The 24,940-nt window shown below is 41.8% G+C and overlaps 2 protein-coding genes across 2 annotated transcripts; both read right to left on the bottom strand.

The window, feature by feature from the left end:
- Positions 1 to 14,020: 14,020 nt before the first annotated feature.
- Positions 14,021 to 15,514, bottom strand: LOC113699825 (uncharacterized). The gene is made up of 3 exons (XM_027220174.1): positions 15,391 to 15,514; positions 14,459 to 15,267; positions 14,021 to 14,365 (listed from the first exon to the last, which is right to left on the bottom strand). Exons 1-3 carry the CDS (start codon positions 15,512 to 15,514, stop codon positions 14,021 to 14,023), a joined length of 1,278 nt encoding a protein of 425 aa, XP_027075975.1.
- Positions 15,515 to 15,756: 242 nt separating this feature from the next.
- Positions 15,757 to 17,010, bottom strand: LOC140010668 (uncharacterized). Its single transcript, XM_072057973.1, has one exon. The coding sequence runs from the start codon at positions 17,008 to 17,010 to the stop codon at positions 15,757 to 15,759; it is 1,254 nt and encodes a 417-aa protein (XP_071914074.1).
- Positions 17,011 to 24,940: the final 7,930 nt, after the last annotated feature.

Raw genomic sequence — 24,940 nt, 5'->3', positions numbered from 1 at the left:
ATCTTGAACCAGGAAAGGTAATCCTTAAGAACATTGTCGTGAAATCCGCTTTGCTACATCGTATCAAGGAGGCACAAGAGAAGGACTCGGAGGTACGAAAGTGGTTGGAGAAAATTAAAAAGAGGGAAAAGTCGGATTTTAATTTAGAAGTATATAGTGTACTAAGGTTTTGAAATCGCATAGTAGTGCCAAAAGATAAAGGGTTAAAAAGAAAAATTTTAGAAAAAACTCATCGTTTTAGGTATACGGTACATCTTGGAGGAAATAAAATGTACCAAAACTTGAAAAGCTTGTATTGGTAGGAGAATATAAAGAAGGAATTTACTTGATTTGTCTAGACATATTTGATTTGCTAGCAGGTTAAAGTCGAGCATCAGAAACTATCTGACCTATTGCAACCTTTGGAGATACCCGAGTGAAAATAGAAGAATATCACCATAAATTTTGTATCTAAATTATCAAGGACACAAAGAGGTCACAACATCATTTGGGTGATAGTAGATAGATTGACCAAGTCTGCTCATTTTTTGCCGATTAGTATGAAGTACTCATTGGAGAAATTAGTTAAACTATATTTGGATAAAATTATAAGGTTACATGGGATACCAATAAGTATTGTGTCCGATCGAGACTCTCGGTTTGTTTCTCGATTCTGGCAGAAGATACAAGAAATGCTAGGAACGAAATTGAGTTTTAGCACTACCTACCACCCACAGATTGATGGACAGTCAGAAAGGACAATTCAGACTTTCGAGGACATGTTGAGATTGTCGCGCCCCATTTTTTTTAAATGAGAAAAATAAAAGACGAGTTTAGAAAAAATGGCTTTTGATTTAATTTGTGATTGGGAAATGAATTTTTGATTTAAAAAGAAAATGAAAAAACATGGATCTAAATGGGATTTGAAAATGCGATGATTTGATCCAAAATATAGTTTAAAAAGGGTTTTTTGAATGGAAAATGGAGTCGCCACTTGGTATAGAGTTAAGGTGTACCAAGTCACCTAAAATAAATTTTTAAAGAAAAAAGTAGAAAACCCTTTTTAAACAACTCCAAATCTACAAAAATCAGAGAAAAAGATTCGGGAGTCACATTTGAAGAAAGGGAAGGCAAGAATAAGAATCCAAGGCACCCTTTTCGACCTAACCAAGACTAGTTGCGTGATTTAGTCAAAGATTTTCTTATTTTAACCTTAAAATTTATCACATTTGGATGTACTATATGAATGCAAACCCTAGACCTAAGAGGGTATCGGGGAGTCGAAATGTATCTTCAAAACTTATTTGGTACCAATCACATTAATTGTGACGTCCAATAAAGACTCTTCGAAGAAGTCACGAATAATGCAAGTCATGAGACTCGAAAGAAAGAAAAAGTAAAGAAAATAATATACAAATGTGTATGACCTAAAGGAATGCATCATAATGGGTGCGGGGGACTTATACTCGTGACTTTCAATGTTCCCTTTAATAGAGGGAATACGAGCATGCTAAGGTTAGAAAAGCCAAACTCGTCCATATCTCATATCCAAGGGGTTTTTCCTAGTCTAACCAAGCAAATGTACTAACCCAGGTCTAATGCTTAGATGAAATGTAAGTCTAATGTCATGTTTCATACAAAAGGGGTAAGTAATATATACATATATATTACAAAAGGGAAAATATGGGGGAAGAGATATACATATAAGAAGGGATGTCATGCAGAAAATGATAAAAAATCCTAAAAAGTGAAAATATGCGTGAGATGAAGTGATTTTATCACACAATCATGATCTAACGTGCGGATGGTTTCTAAGGGTCTAGCATTGGACTAGCCTTTAACTAACGCTCTCTCACAAGCATTGGACTTATGACGGCTCGAGGGGAAGACCATGACTAGCATTGGACTAGCCACGGTGACGTGCATTCATCCATATGATCAGATATAATGCTAGAGCAAATAGGCATGCAAAACACATAGTTTCACGTAGCACGTAGCACATAAGCATGCTTATCTAGATGCAAAAGCCTAGGGAAAACAATTAAACACATAGCACATAGGCATGCACAAGCACACTCAAAACAAATAATGCGAATAAAGCCCTAACTCTTACACTTGGGAGGCCCTACTACAATCTAAAAGGGGGAAAGAATAAAAATAAATAAATAAATAAACCCCTAACTATTACAACTCGGCATTCAAGTGCCTTTCAAATGATCAAAATTGAACTAAAAATAAATATACAAACTAAAGCCAACGAAGAAAATAAATGAAATAAATAATAATAAAAACATTTAAGAGGCATGCAAATTAAACACGTAAAATCACATAGGGCACGTAGGGTCACCTAAAGTAAGAAATTAGGGATAGAGTGTACCTTCCTGGAGATGGAGCCCTAATGGAGTGAAATCATTTATTTACCCTCCAAAATAAAAGTACAGATCAAGGTACCAATTTAATGGTAAATAAAGACGTAAATGTAAATCATGACACTAATTGAACTCAAATAGTCTCAAATGTCAAAATTGCTTAAGGGAAATGCCATTAGAATCAAATAAATCATTAATTACATCAATCAAGCCATTAAAATCCCAAGGATAAATGCCCAATCAACAAAAAGGTGATTAGTGCCCAACTGAAAACAAAAGCCCTGAAAAATCAAGTTGTGGGACTCAAATGCAAATGAGGTAGGACCTAATTGCAAGAAATTAGAACATAATTGGGCCTTTGTAACATAGATGGAAACTAAATGGAGTAAAGTGCAATTTTTTTAACTTTTCATGCAAAGACCGCCATGCATTCTGGTTTCTGCAACTTCCGTTGCTTTGAGCATTCAACAATCCTTAGGCAGCCAAATTTTTTTATATCAATCCTCAAACCAAAAACAACAAGCTCATCAACTAAGATCCATTAGTAATCAGCTCATCAACAAGCAATGAAAATCCGAACATGAAACAGCCATTGAAAAACCCAAGCAACGAAAAACATGAGGACACACGGAAATGCAGTTGGCTTCTGATGAAACCAATGGTGGTATCATCATGACCCAAAGAAAATTTTTAGCTCCCTCACTCAAACCATCAAACATCAGACCCTTTCCAAGTTTTCGGGTAAACGAAAGCCATAAAACCCAAGTTTTAAAACCACGAATAGCACCAAAGGAGGAACCAACGGATAACATCAGTTTCAGCTTCATGGTGAGAGAAAAATGTAAAAGCTAGTGGCTTTTTGGTTTACAAGTCGCCAACAAGACATTTTAACATAGCTTGGACCTTAGGCTACAAAACTTAGATCATGAACATGATAAAACACAAGAGGAAGAACAATAAACTTCAAAATCTGCTACAACTTTCATTAGCAACTCAGGAGTTCATTTTTCAACAATTGTCCGGACCTAATTCAAGTGTTTTTTGGACCCAAATATGCAAACTCAGCACCAAACTTTCCATTGCTTCCCTTCAACATAAGATTAAGTGAACAAATGGGATGGCCGAAACTTAACGAGCAGTTGCAGAGAAGAAAACAGCAAAGAGAATGCAAAAGCGTTTGTTTTGCTGCATATTCTTGCAGCTTCAACTCGCGTGGCTTTTGCACTAAAACCATCTATAGCTTAGACCAAACAAACGAACTCCCTTTCAATAATTCAACTACCTCTTCCAAATTCAGATTAACTAGCAAAATAAGGTCGTGAAGTCACTGGTTATCATGGGAAATGAAACAGCAAAACAGAAGTCCGTATTACTAAGCATTATTTTCAACTCACAACATAAGAACCTTTGGATTTAAGCACCAAATCCGGAGAAAACATGCAACTCTAACCATATTCTGAAGCTTTGACATATTAACCAGTCTTACACAACAGCAAATGTTCGACCAACAAAGATCTAATCCCAAAGTTTGGACCTTTATCAACTTTCAACAAAATGTCCAATAATTCTTAAACATACGAAACCATCTAGCTGCCTCATATCCTATTCTTATAACATCAGCTTTGAAGTAGACCAAACAAATAGGAAATCAAGACAGAACATAAAATACAAACCAATGGCAGGAAAGGGAACGAAAGAGAACTGCAAATGAATAAACCAACAACTGACAAGGGGAGGAACTATAAGATTAGTTCAGAAGAGTACCTGATGAAGCTTGTCAGATCAAAATCTGGACGGGAAACGCCGTGAAAGAACGGCTGAAGCTGCCCCGTTACGGCTCCGAAACTGCACCACCGAAGTCAAGCAGCGATCTTTGGGGGCAAATTCAAAGGTTCATTCGATGTTTTCTGCCAACAATTTCTGAACGAAACCTTCTCCCCTTACTTCCTAGTTAGTGCAGAACCTTGAGATTTGCTTAAAATAACCAAAGATCAAAGAGAAATTTGATCTGAAATATGGCTTATAATCAGCCTTTGGTCGAAAAAATTGCAGCTTTTCATTTCTTTTTTAGTTTGTTTGTAGCCGTCTTCTCCCTCGCTTAGGTTCTCTTTTCCAGCCCTTGTTTCCTCTCTTACGTGAAACCGAGCAACCCCCAAAGCTCTCTCCTTCCTCCCTCAGATTTCTTTTCTCTCGCTGAAATTTTTTTCGTTTTCCTCCGAAGACCCGTAGCTTTCTTTTGCTCTCTTGGTTTTCCCTTTTTCCTTCCTCAGCCGACAGATTATCCCCCAGCTCTCTCTCTTGCTTTCTTAGTTTTTTTCAGCCGCTGTTCACTCTATCATCTCCCCTCACGCACTCCTTCCCTCCAGCCATCACACACTTCACTCTCAGCTCCGTTCTCTCATCCTCTAACTCTAGCCTTTTCTTTCAGCCGTCATAACTCTCAGCCTCCCTCCAAACCCTCTTGCATTTTTCTTTTTATATCAAACGACCCCCCTTAAACCCTCATTTGGATGGTAGAAGAAAAACTGATTTCTGTTGCATTTTTAGAGCCCTTGATTCTCATGTTTTTCTAGAATCCTCTTGATAGATCTTGAAGGAGTGATGTGGCCTTGTACTGAGGACTTAAATGGGAAGAAACAAAGTCGATAGGAAAAAAAAAATGAATCGAAATTAGACCACAATGGCTGCTGCGATTTTTGCTTCTTTACTGACCTTCCGCTTGCATTCTTGCATGAAAGAAACTGGCGCGTGCTTGCCACGTGCGCATGGAACAACCCTTTTTTTTTTTAATTAGGTAAACAAACATAAAAAAATTGACAAACTGAATCTAGAAGAACTAAAACATATTTTTGTGGAGATTTTCCCTTTTTTTTAATTAAATAACAATGAACTTGAATCTAAAATAACTAAAGCATATTTTTGTGAAATGATTTTCTTTTCCGATAAATTCTATGCTAAAATGACTTAAAAATAAAAATAAAAGACTCAAAGTAAATAAAAACTAGCAAAAAAAATACTAAAAATTTGGTGTCTACAGAGATAATGTATTTTGGATTTCGGAGAGAGTTGGAGTAAGTACTTAATATTGGTGGAGTTTGCTTATAATAATAGTTTCCATTTATCCATTCAAATGGCTCCTTATGAGGCTCTTTATGGCTGGAAGTGTAGATTTCCGATTTGTTGGGATAAAATAGGTGAAAAAAGATCTTAGACCCAACTGCAGTACCATGGATTGAGGAGGTGTACGAAAAGGTGAAATTGATACGTCAAAAGATTCAATCAGCTCAAACCCGCCAAAAGAGTTATGCAGATAATCGAAAGAATGATTTGGAGTTTGCGGTTGGAGATCAAGTTTTTCTTAATATTACTCCTCTAAAAGCAAGTTTGATGGCAGGAAGAGGAAACAAGTTGCAACCGAAATTTGTAGTACATTATAAGATTTTCCAACGTGTAGGAAACGTGACCTATAAGTTAGAACTACCACCGAATTTGTCTCGAATCCATAATATTTTTCATGTATCTATATTCAAGAAGTATCATTTAGATCCCTCCCATGTACTGCAACTAGAAAATATTGAGATTGACGAGGCACTAACGTATGAGGAGAAACCAGTGAAGCTTCTAGATCGTAAGGTGAAGGAACTAAAGAATAAGCAAATTTTTTCGGTAAAAGTTCTATGGAGAAATCACGGAATAAGAGGAAGCAACTTAGGAGGTAGAAGAATAAATTTGAAAGAAATATCCAGACCTATTTCCTAATCAAGGTATGAATTTTGTGGACGAAATTCTTTTAAGGGGGAGAGGATGTGAGGACTCATGTTTTTATTCTTAATTTAGACTATTTTAAAATTATTTGCATTGGTATTATTTAATTTTATTATTTTAGCGTGAATTTTATTTAAACTATACTTTTATCGCTTACGCATCAAAATTTTTCAAAAAAGTCGTACCGTTACGACTAATTGGAGATTTGGAAAATTAATTTTAGACTAGCAAGAATGGGTAATTGTAGTGCTAGAAGAACTACCTTGGAAGATTAGTATTTAAGTGTAGCAAATCATAAAGAATTGTTAGTACATGTCAATATGACCCTACTAGTCAAAGTTGACACTCTCACCTAACAAAAAACTACCCTTCTTCTTATTTTTTCACCACAAATCAAAACTTCAACTCCCTCGCACACTCTCTCTACTTGGCCGAAATTTGGAGCTCAAATGGAGGAAGGAAAAAATTCAACCTTTGGCCTTAATCTTGGTCAAAGATCCACACTCAACCCTCAAGACCTTTGGATATTGCTCTAGCTAGAAGAAAGTTGCAATCTTATGATGGATTTGGTGGATTGTTGGTGAAAAATCTTGGCTCTACTTAGGGTTCGAGAAACCTTCAAGAGGTAACAAATTTTACTCCCATTGATCTTTAATTTTTCAAAGATTAGTAATGGGTAGTGGTTGTTGCATGGATTTGAAAATCCTACCCAAAACTCTAAGCTAGAGGACTTGAGGAAAACCCTTGTTTCTTGCTTTATATTCTAGGTAGTGGCCTTGAGGTGAACTTTTAGGTAGAGAACTTGAGGATTCTTGCTTGTTTGATTGTATTCTTGTGGATTATAGCTTGGTTGTTGGCTTGACAGTTGGAAAGAAACTTGAAGGTGAAGGGGAAGGGGCTGCTGAAATTCTTTTGAGTTATTTCCTTGATTTAATGTCAAAATTTGATGCTTAAATTATGTTAAAATTGCTGGTATGAATGTCATACTTAAGTGTATGGGTGGTTTGAATAAAAGTCTTGTGATTTTAAAAGAGAAAAAGGAGTTTTTCCAAGTGAAAAATGAGTTTTCAGATTTTCGGATTTCACTGACCAGTCTCAGAAAAATGGTTATATCTTGGTGTAGAAAAACCCAATTGAGGTGCCATTAGTAACATTTGAAACTAGACTCATAGGCCTTTGTTCTGTAAAAATTTCATATTTTTCGTCCATGTGTACTGCTGTCTGTGACTCCTCAAAGTAGGCTATCTTGCTTGAATGTCCTGTTCTTCAGGAAAATGAATTTTTGACTTGGATCGAATATTTGGCCTACTTGTGATTTGAATCTGTGATAGCCCCACCTCTCCCCAGGGCGTACCCAAGGGTTTGGCAGACTGCCTGCCCAACTCTCACTAGAACTACTAAACTGAAATACACGTAAACCCTATAGATGTGAGAAAGAACTTTGAGAACATGAACGGTTGGAAATGGAACTAGCTAACTCAAACAATACAGTAGAATTTCGATTGAATGCTCCAACGAAAATGGAAAGGAACTGGTGCCACATCAGAATTGTTTTTCTTCCTCGTTCAAATTTTGCACTCACCAGGTTTCCCAACGGATACAAGAAGTGTTCACCAAAGCCAAATAAAAGTACCATCTCAAACAAGTACACTTAATTTACATGGTTAAACACTTAGAGATATATACATTGAAAGGTTCAAAAGTTTACTAGCAATACAATTCGGAATATTCACAAGTGATCGAAGTACAATTAGGGTTTTGCCATTTCAGAGGAGCTTAATTAAAACTATAACTATAAGTAGCTCTACTCTTTTCCTCAAAATCATGGTTTCCAAAATATTGCTCTTATAAGGAAAACAAAAGTAACAGGGGTGAGCTTATGCTCTGTGAGGTACCAGAAGTACAAGCAGTCAAGAATCATGGATCATCCTTTTAATCAATCAGATACATACCAAATAAACAAATGAACAAACACCTCAAATAGAAAGGATATAGATGGCTCTCAAGAGCCAAATTTCCATTGCAGTATTTGATCCAAACTCATTGACCCTCTGTCAACGTTTGATGAAACAAATATGTCCGTGGACCCCTCTTACGCCAAATTTCATTCACCAAACATACCCCTTGCCGGATCCGAACGTCAAACATGAACAGGAATGATAATACTCGAGTATACCAGGAATCCAGAGTTTCTAATACCCAAAGATTCCCAAGAAACAGGCCCTCATGGCTTGTCAATTTTCCTCGACCAAGCCCCTTGCTGGCTCAATTCAATTAACTACCAATGAGGCTGAGCTCAAATTTCATAGAAAGGTCGTTGGATACAAGCCTCCAAACGATATCATAACAGGCATAGGTAACAGGTTCAAGCTTATAACAGGCACAAGTAACAGGTTCAAGCATATACAGTGACTCGACAAATAAGCAAGAGAGACAAGTGTGATGAAATACACTCTCGTCTTGTCCAGAATTAAGCAGGTGTTACAGTCGTTCAAGTCGCATATTGCAGGTACAGGTAAAATAGTTAATCAACAAGTCATGCGGGTGGTACACTCACTAGTTCAAGCAAGGATAACTTCAAAAGTTTCCTCCCAAAGGATGGCTTGGATCACCGTCGCGTCCTAATAACAACCAAGGTAAAACAATTATGGTTTCTCCATCCACAAACCCAGGAAACGGAATGCACAAATGAGCCCCGACTACAAGTCGTATGCCTAGTCAATAACAATGTGATTTTGGAGTAAAAAGGTAGCGGTTGGTCTTAAAAACATGAACATCCCCAAAGCCTTTCATTTCCAACCAAAGTCAACCCAAACTCAAAGGAATCAAGTAGCCCTAAAATTTTGGATAGCATGCCCTTTGTATTTTGTTATTTTCCAGCCATTTATGGCTTCATTTTTTTCCTCAACTCAGCCCAATTAAAAACATAAGTAAACTTAACACAATAGCTCCTCAACTAGGCTCAAAGTCATCCAAATATAAGTTAATTCTAGCAATGCACCCATCAAAATCAAAGCTGAAAATTAGTTTTAAAGACGAATGGCTAAGTAGCAAGTTTGCCATCTCTCAGCCTTTTGGTTACAACTAAAGCTACGCTTATCGGATTGGGGTACATTTTATGGTGTTTCGAAACTAAGATATAGACTTACATTTCCTATGAAGACATCAATATCCAATTCTTGCATTTTCAAGGTCAAAAATTGAAATCTCAAAGAAAACAGAAAACTGTCAGTGAAATAGGGCATTGGGCAGTCAAGGGTATTTTAGTTATTTCATAAGATACAGTGCTCTGATTGAATTGAAATTTTATAAGTAGATATTTAGCTCAATTTCCTACAACTTTCATGTTTTGAGCAAGAGCTAATTCGGCCTTTATCATAGACGAATATACAGGTCAGTTTGGGTCCAAAAACAGGGCAGAATCATTCCTAAATGGAAACCCTAATCTGAAATTGATACACACTGACTGAAATTTTTCGTAGGTGAAGAGGTGATTTTTGGTGGGTTGTTGGTCCGACCTAAATAAGTCCTCTTTGAAATGAGGTGAGGTGAATTCACTTGTCCGAAGTGGATGGCGGGGTTTCTCCCCTGGGATCACTCCGACGATCATGTTAGTAAGAGAACGAGAGAAATAGTAGTATATGAGAATGAACAGTGTGCTTACTTGTTAGGAGTGCATGAGGAGTATTTATAGAGTGAGAGTGAAAGGTAAGACGGGGGCTCATGCTGGTGGGACCCACATCCTGGCATTACGGCTTTGTTCCTTGTCAGGAGGCCTGACTCTGACACTGTAGCCGCCTGGGCAGGGTGACGGGGAGCCTTACGCAGTAGCCATTAAAAGCATGCGGTACTTTTCAAATAAAGCAATGGCTCTGGGTGATGTAAGAGGTGCTGACATCATCAGCGTGCAGCCGGGGTGGGAGTCCGGAGGTCATCCCAATGGTTCGGCCAAAGATCTGGCCGAAGTCATGGGTCGTGTGCGGGACATGACCGTGCTTGGGTGAGGGACAGACGGGGTTCACCTCAACAATTGAGGACCGGCCGAGGTGAGCACCCACAATAAGCCCCCCAAGCCTTGGGAGCTCTGGAGCTCGGGAGGTGCCGAGGCTTCATTGTACCAGGGTCCCGAAACGGCTCCGGAAGATGCGGGGGTGTGACACGTGGGCACGTCAGTTGATAGGACGTGGTGAGCTTAGCGGCCACGGGTAACCGCCGCATCGTTTCGTGCAGAGAGAATGTCAGTCGACAGGACGGGTCATAATGACGAGAGAGAGAGACGCGTTCCTTTGAATTTGAACGTGGTCGACTTTTCGCCTTTTTGCCGCCTCTTCGGATTCCCCCGAAACCCTATAAATAGGAGGTCTTTTTCATTGCATGGCCCATCACTTTTTTTAGTTTCGCCTTAGTCTTGCAAAATTCGTGAGCGTTGCCGAGATCAGTCCTGTCAGCCGAGATCAAAGCCGAAGTCATCAATTTCGTCCGAATCCGTAGTCAATAGTAAGTATCTTTCACTTCATCTCATCTTTCATCTATGGCCAAAACGGCTAAAACCCATAAGGAGACCGTGAGACCGAGCTACCAGGCCGAGGAGGAGCCAGAAGAAATGACTTCGTCCAGCTCAGAGGGGTCGACGGCCAGTGCTATGGAGGGATCAGCCGAGGAGGTCACCGGGACAGTCTCGGGGTCGGAGTCATCCGTGATGAGTGAGGATGGTTCCAAGGTCGAATATAATACCGATCTCGGAACCTCAATACCCCGAGATGAGGGCGTACTGGAGCCAGTTGCCCCCAAGGATGTCGCCAAAATTGACTTCGGCAAGATGCCGAAGTTTAAAAGTCGCATGGGAAAAGATAGAGTCGAAAAGATGATAAGGAAGTACCCCTTCAGGCCGGGGTATCTCATCACGTAGCCTGGGCCGAATGACTCGGCCGATAAGCCCCGGTTGGGCACTGTGGCTATCTACCTCCAACAGTTGGAGGTCGGGCTGAGGATGCCGACGTCGAAGTTCCTCAGGGATGTACTCTGTCACTTCAGCTTGAGGATCACTCAGCTCACCCCGAACGCGGTTCGCATCTTGGTGGAATTCGAGATGTTGTGCCGACATCAGGAGGTGACTCCAACCGTGGACCTCTTTCGCCGATATTACATTGTCAAGGCACACGGGACAGATAAAGGGTGGTTCTACATTTGCAATCGGAACAACACCATCCCGAAGCTTGTGGTCGGTGCTCCCACTTTGATAAAGAACTGGAAGCGTGACTTCGTCTTCGTCCCAGCCGTGGACTTCCCTTGGGGTTTTTGGTGGAGACCCATTAAATCAAAGGCCGATCACTCAGCGGAGGACTACGAAAAGGAGTCCTTCCAGAAGTTGATGAGGTCTGGACTTCGGCTGTACAGTTGGAACTACCCTGAAGCCATGCTGGTCGACGGGGGGATTAGCCGAGCCTTACTCAACCCTGACAAGCCTCCCTTCATTTCCACTAAACTTACGAAACCTTATAATTTTTCTTTCATGGCTTTTTTTTCACTTCGACTGTGGCAAATAATAATGTTTGTTTTTTGTGTAGTGGTAAAACTATCCGACATCGTCACATCGGGCTCGGCCGAGATGGCCAAGAGGTCAAAGAGGAAGAGCTCCGGTGAGACCTCAGCGCCCCCGCCGAAAAAGAAGACCCAAGGGCAGGTGTCCAAAAGTTCTGCTGCTAAAAGCACTCCAACCATGGCAGCCCAGAGCAGCTCGGCCGCCGTAGCCACGGGATCCACCTCTTTTGTACCAGAGGGGGTGCCCCTCGGGTTTACCGCTGCACTTCCGCCTCCTCATGGCCGAGATAAACAATTGAAGGCTCGATTCAATGCGGTCACGGGGACTTCCCTGTGAAACTGTTTCCACAGCCCCCCGGTGTTTTCCGGAAAAGACAAGACCCACTCCGGCGGTCATTGGTGTCCGGAGTGGAAGCTTTCGGTCAATGATAGGTGTACCCATTCTCGGGTAGCACAAGACTTGGTGATGCAGTCAAGTTTGTCGAGGGACGTGGAGTTTACAAGGAAGCTGACTCCGGCCGAAGTGATTCAAAGCGTGATGGTGACCACGGCCTCCAATACAGCCTTTATGGCCGAGATGGCGTACCGATACTGTGCCCTACTCGAGGAGTAGGACACCGGCAAGTTGCAAAATCAGATCTACAAGTTGGAGAAAAAACTGGTGGTGTCTGAGTCCGAGAAGGCGGAGCTTCAACGACGGCTTCAACAAGCCGAGACGAAGGAGGAGGAGGTCGAAACTACCATCAACATCCTCAGTCGGCTCTCGAGGAAGAGCAGAAGAGGGGGGATGAGGTGAAGAAGTCTCATGAACAAGCTCTCGAAAGTGCTGGAGCCTCGGCGATGGAGGCTTTCCGGAAAACTGAGACCTTCACCAAGGACCTTGGCCAGCTGATCACGCCGAGTTTTATGTTTGGTTTTACATCAGCCATAGACGAGGCCGCAACTCATCTTTCCTCCGAAGCCTTGGAATCTTTGAGAAACCATGCCAATTACAACGAGAACTCCAAGAAGTTGTGCGATCGGATGGCCGAAGGTCTCCAAGCTGGAAGGAACTTGGCCGAAATTCGGGACAAATTCAACAAGTGGCTGTCCGAGCTCGACGAGGTGTTCGAGGAGGATAAAGGAAAAAAAGTTGGGGGAGACGTCGGCGAGAAGGTCGGCGAAGAGCACAGAGGAGGGGGTGAACAGTTTCACTCCGGCGGGGAAGAAACCAGCGAGAAGGCTGCCCAAGAGGGTGCCGAGACCGGGGAGGGAGCCGAGACGGGGGTCTAGGCTCGTAGGTGTTTAGGTGGGACACCGAGGTGGGAGGTGCTTAGCAACACTTCCGATCTCGGTCATGTATTTTTGTATTGCCTTATTTCATTAAATGAAATGTCTATTTTTTCTCATCTCGGCACTTTTTATTTCTCGCTTCGTCCCCTGCTTGTCCCCCTTATTTTTTAATAACGGATGTGTAACACCAAAATGTTGAAAAATAACAAAACATCTGAAGTCATAACTGGATGAAATGTTCAAGCATAATACAATTTAAGATTCTCAGCGTGCCAAGTTCTTAGCACTAGTGTGCCATCTCGGTAGCTCAATTTACAATATCCACTAAGATTAGATTCTACAATTCGGTAAGGGCCCTCCCATTTCGGGCACAATTTTCCTTGTGATTCAACTCGGCTGACTGAGTTTTTCCTGAGAACCAAGTTTCCTGTCTGGAATCGACGGTGTCTGACACGGGTATTGTAATATTGGGTTAGGGTGTTCTTGTAGGAAGCTACCCGAGTTGAGGCAATATCCCTTCTTTCGTCGACGAGGTCGAGGTCCAACTGTCTCTCTTCTTCGTTCACCTCGGCTGCATAAACTGTCAGCCGGGGACTGGGTGTAAGGATCTCGACAGGGATGACAGTCTCGGCTTCATAGGTCAAGGAAAAAGGGGTCTCTTGCGTGGCTGACCTCGGCGTGGTTCAATATGACCACAGGACACTGGGCAGTTCTTCCACCCACGATGATCCAAGTCGGTGTAATCGGGTCCTGAGACCATGTAAGAGGGTTCGGTTGAAATTCTCCACTTGACCGTTAGCTTGGGGGTGGCCTACAGAAGTGAAGTTTTGCTTGATGCCAAGGTTCTCGCACCAAGTCCTAAATGGGTTCTCGGCAAACTGTCTTCCATTGTCTGAGATGATGACCTGAGGTATGCCGAAGCAGCAAACAATGCATTTCTAAAAGAACTTTTGAACCGCCAACCCTGTGATGGTCCTTAGAGATTCGGTCTCGACCCATTTAGTGAAGTAATCCACTGCAGTTACAAGAAAGGTATAACCCCCGACAGCTTTAGGGAAATGATCGATGATGTCTGTCCCCCGTTGCTCAAACGGCTAGGGTGAGGTGATGGGAACCATGAAATTTGAGGGCTGGTGGTGCTCAGAGGCGTGGACTTGGTAAGAAGGGCAGCCGAGAACAGGGTCTTGGGCGTCTTGTCGAACGGAGGGACAGAAGTACCCAAGGAGCAAAGTCTTCTTAGCTAACATTCTGTGGCCGACGTGAGCCCCACATAGGCCCTCATGGATCTCGTGAAGGATCTGGCGTCCTGCCTCAGGCGTAACGCACCTCAGCCACGGGCCGAGGTAGGAGCATTTATACAGCTCTTCCTCGCGGAGAGCGTACCGAGCAGTTTTGCGTTGTATCTTTCTTGCCTCGACTCGGTCCTCGGGGAGGATTCCCTAACTTAAGAAAAGGATGAACGGGCTAATCCATGTATCTCCAGAGTGTACGGGACAGGCCACCTCTTCCATGTATCTTGGCTCGTTCAGCACCTCTACCAAAATAGTCTTGTTGAGGTCAGAGAATGATGTGGAAGTCAGCCGGGATAAGGCATCAGCCTGCCTATTCTGGGACCGGGATATTCTTTGGATTTCGAAAGATTGAAAGTATGAGGTGAGCTGGTGAACTTTGGAGAGATACCGTTGCATGGTCTCATCCTTGGCCTCATATTCACCAAGAACTTGGAATACTACCAGTTGGGAGTCACTGCGGACGTGGATCCGTTGGGCACCGAGTCTGCGGGTTAGCTGGAGTCCAGCGATTAAGGTCTCATACTCAGTTTCATTATTGGTGGCGGGGAAATCAAAACGGAAGGCAAATGAGCACACTTCCCCATGGGGGTCCTTTAGGAGCAGTCCTGCTCCGTTGTCATCCCCATTAGAGGATCCGTCCACATACAACGTCCACAGGTGTGGGGTGGACACCTCGGCAATGGCGGAGGTGGGTTCTCGACCTTCCGTGAAGGTGAGTTCGGCAAGGAAGTCGGCTAAAACTTGAGCTTTTATGGCAGTGCGTGGCTCATATGACAGATCATACTCTCCCAATTCGACAGCCCACTTGGTAAGGCGCCCGGAAGCCTCGGGACGCACCAATATCTGCCGGATAAGCTGGTATGTCCTAACGGAAATGGGATGAGTTAGGAAATAGGGTTTTAGCCACCGAGTTGCGTGGACTAGTCCCGATACGAGTTTTTCCGCCTGGGTGTACCGAGTTTCCGACCCGCGAAGGGCTCGGCTGACATAGTAGACCGGCACTTGAGTGCCCTCATCTCGGATGAGCACAGCACTGACAGCCTCGTCGGCTGCGGATAGGTAGAGGTACAGTTTCTTCTCGGGCCGAGGTGTAGCGAGAGTGGGCAGGTGGTGTAGGTACTGTTTCAACTTGTCGAAGGCAGCCTAGCACTCTTTAGTCCAGGCGAACTGACCAGCCTTCTTCAGCACCTTAAAGAACGGCAGAGCTTTCTCAGCAGACTGGGACAGGAAGCGGTTCAGTACGGTCAGACGTCCATTCAGCCTCTGGACTTCTCGGAGGTTCCGAGGTGGAGACATGTCCTGAATGGCTTGACCTTGTTGGGGTTGGCATCGATTCCCCGGCGGGAAACCAGATACCTCAAGAACTTTCCGGAGGTGACGCCGAAGACGTAATTTTTGAGATTTAGCTTCATCCTTGAGTCCCGCAGGACGCCGAAGACCTCCCTCAAATCCGACAGGAAAGCCGAAGTGGTCAAATTTTTGACGAGGATGTCGTCCACACAGGCCTCCACATTACGGCCGATCTGATATTTGAAGAGTCAGTTGATCAGCCTTTGATAGGTTGCCCCGGCGTTTTTTAACTCGAATGGCATGGTAGTGTAGCAATAGACACCTTGGTCGGTGTAGAACGCCGTCTTCTCTTGGTTCTCCTCACTCATTCCTATTTGATGATACCCTTTGAAGGCATCTAGGAAGCAGAGAACCTCGTGTCCCATTGCCGAGTCGACGAGAGCGTCTATCCTCGGCAGAGGGTAGCAATCTTTGGGGCAGGCCTTGTTGAGATCTGTGAAATCCACACACATTCTCCATCCTCCGGTGTCCTTTTTGACCATGACTGGATTGGATAGCCAGGTGGGGTATTGGATCTCATGGATCATTTTGACGGGCAAGAGTTTGTCGACCTCGTCGGATATGGCCTTGCTGCGTTCGGAGCCGAAGTGCCGTCGTTTCTGCCTCACAGGACGGGCCTGTGGATTAACGTTGAGCTGATGGATCATGAACTCGGGTGGCACTCCGACCACTTCATCAGCGGACCACGCGAAGACGTCTCGGTGGTCCTTTATCAAGTAGATCATTTCTTCCTTTAGGGGCGAGGGGAGTCCGGCCCCCACTTGGACCACTTGGTCTGGTCTTACCTCATCCAAAACCACTGGCTCCACCTCATCCCCGGGCTCAAGCCTGTTGGGTTCTCCTGTCTTCTGAGGGTCGATGCTGTCTACGGAGAGGACCGCTGGCCTCTTTTCTTCAGCTCTCGATGCGGTTCGGGGTGTGACCGCTGCCTGGATGGTGGCGAGGTAGCATTCCCGGGCGGCGTTCACGTCGCTGCTCACCTCGGTCACACTCGCAGGGGTTGGGAATTTGAAACTCAGGTGGTAGGTGGAGTAGACAGCTCTCAGAGCGTTAAGCGTGGGCCGGCCTATTAGCATGTTGTAAGGAGAGTCTGTTCTGACCACCGCAAAGCTGACAGGTACAGTTCGGCAGCGGGAATGACGCCCGATAGTCACCATCAGGGTCACCATGCCCTCCGGGTGGACGACGTGTCCCCCGAAACCAACAAGGGGAGTTTTGACAGGAGTGAGTTGCTCTCTGATCAGTTTCAAACTTTCGAAAGTTCGGTAGTACAAGATGTCTACCGAGCTTCCGGGGTCAACATAGACCTTTTTGACTATGTAATTATTGGTGAGAACTTCGATCACTAGAGTTTCGTTATTGCTGGAGGCCGCAGGGATAGGGTCGCTGAAACCGTAGGTAATCACCTCGGATAGCTGGGAGCTCGGCTCGGCCGCCTCCATGCCGGCCTGGCGGTATGTCCGTTTTCTGGAGTTCTGGCTGTCTCCTCCCGTCGGACCCCCCGCGATTGTGTTGATCACCCCGGCGATGTTAGGGCCGTAGCCCAGTGATCCGTCACACGGTGGGCGCTGGTCTTTCCTGCGATCTTCGGGACCTCGGCAATGAATCTTGGTGTCCCGCCTGTCTTCTCGGCGAGGGCCCCGGCTCTCCCGGTGGGAGGCGCTTTGGTTGAGGATTCCATCCTTGCGGACGAATTGCTTCAAGTATCCTTGGCGGATTAAGTTTTCGATTTCTCGCTTGAAATCGTTGCAGTCTTCGGTCTCGTGCCCGACATCTCAGTGGTAGGCACAATAGAGGTTGGAGTTCCTCCTATCTCTCCTCCCCGGGATCTCAGGAGGGTTTCGGCCGAGGTGATTTTGCCTCATCACCGCCAAGACGTGTGACCTGCTGGAATTGAGCGGTGTTAGTTCGGCGTCCGAAGTGGACGACCTGCCTTTTACAATCCGATCAAAGACACTCCGACGGTCTCGGAATTAGTTCGATGAGCCACTGGGGCCCTGCTTGACTCGGCCGGTGTCTCTTTTCCTCCGTGACACTTGCCCAGTACGAGCAGCTTGAGTTTCTCGCTTCATGCGGTTTAGGTCCTCACTTCGGATTCCTTGGTCTACCCCTTCCCAGAGTTCTCGAAGTGTTCGGGGGTAATCCCGATGTATCTCGGCATTGAAGATCCCAGCAATTAGCCCGTTGGTGAAGGCAGCGATGGTTACCTGCTCATTTTGATCAGGTATCTGCACATACGAGCGCAGTGACTCGCCGGGAGCCTGTTGCAGGTTCAAGAGGTAAGTTGAAGTTTTCGTGATTGGACGAGACGATACAAAGCGGTGGATGAACCAATCTATCAACTCGTCCAAGGAGGAAATGCTCCTCGCCTCTAAGCCCCAGAACCATTTTCGGGCTGTCCCTTGTAGGAAAATGGGGAAAACTCGACAGATCACGGCGTCGGGGACGCAATAGAGTCGGAAAGCAGAGATGAAGGCGCGGAGGTGATCCTCGAGGCCACCTCGGCCGTCGTAGAAGTGCAAGGCTGGAAGTTTAAAATTTGGGGGTACCATTTCTCCATTGATGTTATCAGTAAAGGGCGGAGCCCTCATATAGTCGGCTGCTAAACCTCCGGGACGCCGAGGTGGGTCCTCAGCTCATTTTCCTAGCAGTTCTCGGGAAAACACCCGGAAAATAGAGGCAATTTTGGATGTCGCCTTGGAAGAGGCGCGCTTGGAAGTACTCCGAGAGAGGTGCCCCTCGTCAGAATCCTCACCTGAAGGTACTTCAGGGGACTTTGTTGATCTCCTCTTGGAAGATTCAGCTTTTTCTTTCCCCTGCCTTTTAAAGTACCTCCCTAGTTCCTCGAAAATGTTGGGGTTATCTGCTACGAACTCGGCCATCTTGGCGATGGCATCCTCGTTAGCGGGCTGGGTCCTGGGGGACCATTGGTGTTCAGAAATGCGATCTTGCTGGGCTCCCGAGGTCTACCCAACTCCGGTTGATTGAACTCTTCCGCTTCTGGAGCACATGGATCTCATTTTAACTGTAGTTTCGTTTCCCACAGACGGCGCCAATTGAAGAGGTGATTTTTGGTAGGTTGTTGGTCCGACCTAAATAAGTCCTCTCTGAAATGAGGTGAGGTGAATTCACTTGTCCGAAGTGGAAGGCGGGGCTTCTCCCCTGGGATCACTCCGACGATCAAATTAGTAAGAGAACGAGAGAAATAGTAGTATATGAGAATGAACAGTGTGCTTACTTGTTAGGTGTACATGAGGAGTATTTATAGAGTGAGAGTGAAAGGTAGGACGGGGGCTCATGCTGGTAGGACCCACATCCTGGCATTACGGCTCTGTTCCTTGTCAGGAGGCCTGACTCTGACACTGTAGCCGCTTGGGCAGGGTGACGGGGAGCCTTACGCAATAGCCATTAAAAGTATCCGGTACTTTTCAGATAAAGCAATGGCTCTGGGTGATGTCAGAGGTGCTGACATCATCAGCGTGCAGCCGAGGTGGGAGTCCAGAGGTCATCCCAATGGTTCGGCCAAAGATCTGGCCGAAGTCATGGGTCGTGTGCGGGACATGACCGTGCTTGGGTGAGGGACAGACAGGGTTCACCTCAGCAATTGAGAACCAGCCGAGGTGAGCACCCACAGTAGGCAAGTAAAACTAGCATATAAAAACTCAATATTACACATAACAAACCTATTAAACAATAACCAATCATTACTCATCACATGAGGGCAGAAAAATCACCATAAAAACTGAAATGTTCCATAAACCTACCTTAAACTGTGAACTTTCTCACAAAACTACATATTTAACAACTCTACTCCACAATTTTACAATTATTAAGAGTAAAAAGGGATTTCTAGGTAAGTTACCTTGGAACCTTAGGAAAGATGGTAGGTTAGGGTTTCTTCTTCAAAAACCACTCCACCAACACCTTGAATCCTCCTTAATTAACGCTCTTATGGAAGGGTTTGCGATTTAATCGGTTAGAACTCAAGATTGAAGCAAGAAAATGGATGATGAAGATGAAGTTTTCCCTGCCTTTTCTCCCTCTATGGTTTGGCCAAGATACAAGAAAGTGAGGATGATTTTTGGTCAAATTTGTATTTAGTAAAGGTGGAAGAAAGTTGGGTCAAAGTCTAACATCCATTGATTTCATGACACTTGGCTTTTAGGGTTTTGTTCTCATCTCTTTGTCTTCGAAAGGTTAATCTATCTAGTTAACCTCTAATTATCTCTTAACACATTGTAAAATAATAACCCTTAATGCAAAACTTCAACTAATCGTCAAAATTTCATCGCACTAACCGCACTAGTAGGTCCCACGTCCTTCATACAACTTCAAATTAACATGAGCTAACTTATACCAGAAAAATGATTTAAAAACTATATTCACTTATAAAAATGTCTAGAAAATTAAGGTAGTAAAATAAAATAAAGAAAATGCATGAAAGGAAGTAGAATAAAATGATATAAAGGGAATTTTACGGGTCCTCACAAAATCTCTGAAAAGTGTCTTCTGCGATGTTGTAGAACTAAAAATCTATTTTTCAACGGTATAAAATTCCTCTGCTAATTCGTTTTGAGTGAGCCGTAGCGAATTAGCAAAGTGGACTGACCTGTTTTACCTGGTTGTCCAAGAGAAACTGTGTAGTTGCATCTTGTGTCTTAATTTCGTCCCTCTTGTGAAAGGATTTTGGAAACGATGTCTTCTGGTGATTTGAAACATTTTGAATCTAGTTTCTAAACCCATGAACCATTCTCAATTTGGACTTGTGTAGAGTTAGATATGGTCTGATTTCAAAACTGTGTCGAAACTGGTAACTGGAAAATTGTTGAACAGGTCGTGAAATCTCGCCATCGTCAAATAGTTGTATCTTGCTGTTCAAAAATCCAAATTTAGTTCCGCTTGTTGTGTTTGAAACTTTACTTGAAACTCTTACCGAGTTTAAAATTTCAGAGGTTAATTCAATACCTGTGAAATTTGCTAAATTTTCAAACTTTGCTAAAAAACAAGAACTGGTTCTGCCCTGTCTTCATGAAATAGTAAGTTTGAGTTGAAATTCGAATGATTTTTGGTTGGGATCTGGGAAAAGTGTTTTCGGGAAAAATTTAGTACTTTGAATCTAGTTTTCAATGGTATAAAGTTTCCTATTTTGGACTTGCCAAACTCGAGATATGATTTTCCAAATATTGTTGTGTAAAGTTGAAAATTTCTGATTTCTTAAAAAATGAACTTTTAAGAACTCCCAACTTCCTTTTGAAATTGATAGTCCATTTTAAATTTGATTTCATGGATGATACAAGTTTCCCTTGTGACTTTAAATCCTCATTTTCGAATCTTGATTTTCAATGAATTAAGACTCTTTTAAGGCGTTGTTAAGTTTTAAGCTAGTGCATTTTCTTCCTTGAATGTTAAGCGGTCTAGAGTATCTGTGAGTGATGGTTAGTCGCTATTTTTTCAGGTACTCAAGAGGGTTTCGAAAGGAATCCCGGTGTGGACAACTAAAGGGTTTTATTTACTCACTTGCTTTTGAATTGGTGAGTGTCAAGTGCATGAATTGTTGCTAAATACTTGTATTGTTTCTTGTTAATGAAGTGATTTGGACTTGTCGAGATGAGTGTGTACTTTATCGTACTTGTTCTCTTTTACATAACTAGACAATTGACTTGCGTGAACATGAGTTGACAATTGAATTGCGTGAACTTGGCAAATTGTACTTGTACACCTGGGGATGCCCAAAACTCATTGGCTAACTTTACGAATCGAGCTGGCATGGGCTTGGTCGAGAAACTTGGTGAACCATGAGAAAATTATAAGCTTGAATTTTTGAGCTCTTGCTTGGCATACTCGAGTAGTATTGCCCTTCCAGTGAGTGTTTGGTTACGGATCCGAGAGGGTGAAACGATGGATGGAGGATGTAAGCGGGGTTTCTACGGACTTGCTACCTACCCGGTTGACGGAGTGTCATCACGTGAAGGTATTAGATCAAGCCTTGTTCAAAGCAATAGGAATTTAGCTCCTGAGAGCTCCCGTATCCTCATTGATTGTGCTTTACTATTATTTGTGAATTACATGAACTTTCTAACTATATTTCTTGTGCAAGTGTTATTGTTACTTGAACTTATGTGTTTGTATGCTTTTCTTGGTCTCACTGAGAGCTAGCTCACCTCCAGTTTGTTTTCCTGAACAGGAGCTCGGAATGGAAAGATTTTTGGAGAAGCTGACTTGATTACCTTTTGATTAGAATTTGGATGTAAATGGTTTAGTCAACTTTGGATGGTTGTATTTTGAAAATTTTGATGTACCTTTTGGGAATTTTGTGATGTAAGACTTGAATGATTATATAAGGATGCGACTTTTCTTTATATCGATTTTATTATTGGTTGATTAGCTTTAAATTTAGATTTGACTAGTATTGAACCCTGGTGAGAGCTAGGCAGGCGGCCCACCGAAACCCAAGCGTTCGCCCTAAAGAGAAATGGGGTCGTCATAGGAGGTCTATTTTATTGTAAAATTAAGAGGGAGGTCCCTATCTTTTACAAAACTAGAGGAAGGTTAGTGTAATTTATCCAAAACTTATTTGAGGTGTTCCCAAGGTGCAAAAAAGTTATTATCTTAGTTGTAAAATATTTGAGGGTGCTATTCATGAGTTTCATAAATTATTTAAAGTTTATTGTAATTTTGAATATTCATTGTCGAGTCCAATGACACAAAAATTGTTGAATGGTCTTTTAGCGCCATCATGAGCATGTAATTTTTGGTTAATAAGCACATTGTCAAGTTTTCAAAAATCAACGGATTCGTTGGTTTTTACTGACAAATCTAGGAACCTCTTGTTGAGTACTTAATCCAACATTGGACTTATATGTGAATAATTATGTGTTGCAAACTATCAAATACGGTTAAATTCAATTAAAATGGTCAATTATAGTTTGGATTTTAATATATTTAATAAGATGTGAACCTTTAATGTGTAGAAACTTAAGGACAATTTCTATTTCTATGGAGGGCTGACATAGAAAACCAAAAGATTATAGGTAAGTTATTTATAAATAAGGTTATGGTCCCTGGGTCACATGTATTCTTCTTATTGTCGTATTTTTTAGTACCACAAAATAACTCTTTTCTAATATCATATCGTCAGCAAAGATACCAGAGAGAAACTAAAGGGTTCTCTCAAGGGATTAGCAAATATGTGTTGATCTGAAACACCATCTCAAAATCTCTAAGGATTGAAATACAAGTTAATCAACATGAATCCAGGTACGTTTCCACAATTTTGTTATTAATTTATTTCTCAATAATCACCATGAAAATTTTGGATTTAATAGGTGATGATTTTCACTAAAAGTCAATATAAACAACCACTAACAAGTGCTATCGGAGCAAGTTATGGTTGATTATTGGGAAATAATTTGGATTTAATAATTCATAGTTTTTGAGTTTTTTTTAATAAAGAACTACAGTACTTTTGGTTTTGTTTGCATGGCCACTGGTAGCGGACTCATTGTTTTCTTAAATATATGATTATTATGTGAACCTGTGAAATTCATGAATTGTGTTTCTAATGTTATGTGTTTATGTCTTCGGTCAAGTCACGCCTACGATTCATTATTTTGGTTACACATGAATCTAGTGGGTTCCATCGTAACCAAACTTTAGTTGTTATACTTTAGTTGTTATACAAATTTACTGTTTACTATGATGTTTTAGTTGGCTAATTCATTATTTATTATGATACATTGGTTGGCCAACTTCTTGTATGTAATCAAACTTAAATAAAAAAAATTCATACAATTAGTCTTCAATATGAACCTTTATAGCTTAATTTGGTTAACACTTGGATTTTCTTGACTTGTTTCATTGTGTAAGAGAATATGTCTATATTTATGTTAAGCAAATTATGGTTCTTTAATTTGAATAAACCCAATAAAGTTAAACAACACATTTAAACCTTACAAAATTCATAAGGTTGGCCTATTAAATATATAGTTTTATAAGGCATTTATGGATTTCAAAAAAAAAATTTGGACTTAAATGATAAATTTGAATCAAGTTATGAATATAGACTTTTAGTCCAACAAGTTTTGATCCATTTGACTGGTTTGACCAAATTTGACTAGTTTAATTAGTTTGACCATGTTTGATCAGAATTGATTGGTTCAACCAAATTTGACTAGTTTGATCATGTTTTGACTAGAGTTGATCAAAGTTGACTTTAATCAAAATTTTTGTGTAATTTGTGTAATTTTCAATTTGAATATTAGTAAATTATATATTTTTTAGAATAAATTAATTGAAACAATATGCCACCAAAATGACCTCTTTCGTGCAAATTAATTTGTTCTAGAATATAACTAGTTGGGTATTTGTAATTTTGTGAATATTGATCGATCCAAATGAAAGTCAATTTTTAAAAAAAATTGCATGTGCACTTGTCGTAATAAACAGTGATGGTTATTTAGATTTTTACATGTGAATTATAAATTGGTTTTGACATGTTATTATTGCCAATGTTTATTACTACGCCAAGATATCATTTAGATGTTAATATTTCTATCCAAAGATAAAATATTAATGGAACATCGATATCTTGAGATGTGGTTACTTTTATTTGAATTTATTATAATTTTGGTCTATGTGAACTTGTTTTAATTATTTCATAGTTTCTATTCAGTTGTGCATGATCTTACAAATATACTACCAATATCAATAATATTCCTACGTTGAATAGCACAAACTTCAAATTCTGAAAAAAAAAATCTCTTGATAGTTCTTAAAATAATGGATCTCGACCTTGCATTAAGTGCTGATTCTTCTCCACCTCTTACAGATCAAAGTACCTCTGATAAAAAGAAGGATAAGGAAAGGTGGGAGAAATCAAATAACTTGTGTTTGATGATCATTAAAAAGGCCGTTTCAGAAGCATTCAGAGGAACAATACCAAAACAACAACTACCGCTAAGGCTTTCCTTCAAGACATTAAAAAAAGGTTTGTCAAAAATGAAAAGACTGAAATAAGTACGCTTTTGATATGCCTAATTTCAATAAAATATAGTGATAGAGGTAATATTGAAGAGTACATCATATAGATGTCTCATCCTGCTTCTAAGTTAAATGTACTTAAGTTAGTACTTTCTGAAAAGTTACTAGTGCATTTGGTTTTGATATCTTTTCCTATATAATTTACCAATTTAAAGTAAGTTACAATGGTCAAAAAGAGACTTGATCTCTAAATGAACTCATCTCACACTGTGTAAAGGAAGAAAAAATGTTGAAATAAGATCAGATAGAGAGTGCTCATATGATTTCAATCACTAATAATAAAAGTAAGGGACATAAAAGAAAGAATGATAAAAATGCTGTAGGTATGGCACC

This window comes from Coffea arabica, chromosome 7c (assembly GCF_036785885.1).
Source record: "Coffea arabica cultivar ET-39 chromosome 7c, Coffea Arabica ET-39 HiFi, whole genome shotgun sequence".
NCBI classification, from domain to species: domain Eukaryota; kingdom Viridiplantae; phylum Streptophyta; class Magnoliopsida; order Gentianales; family Rubiaceae; genus Coffea; species Coffea arabica.
The sequence above is the reverse complement of the archived record's forward strand: the minus strand, read 5'-3'. Positions and strand labels throughout refer to the sequence as shown.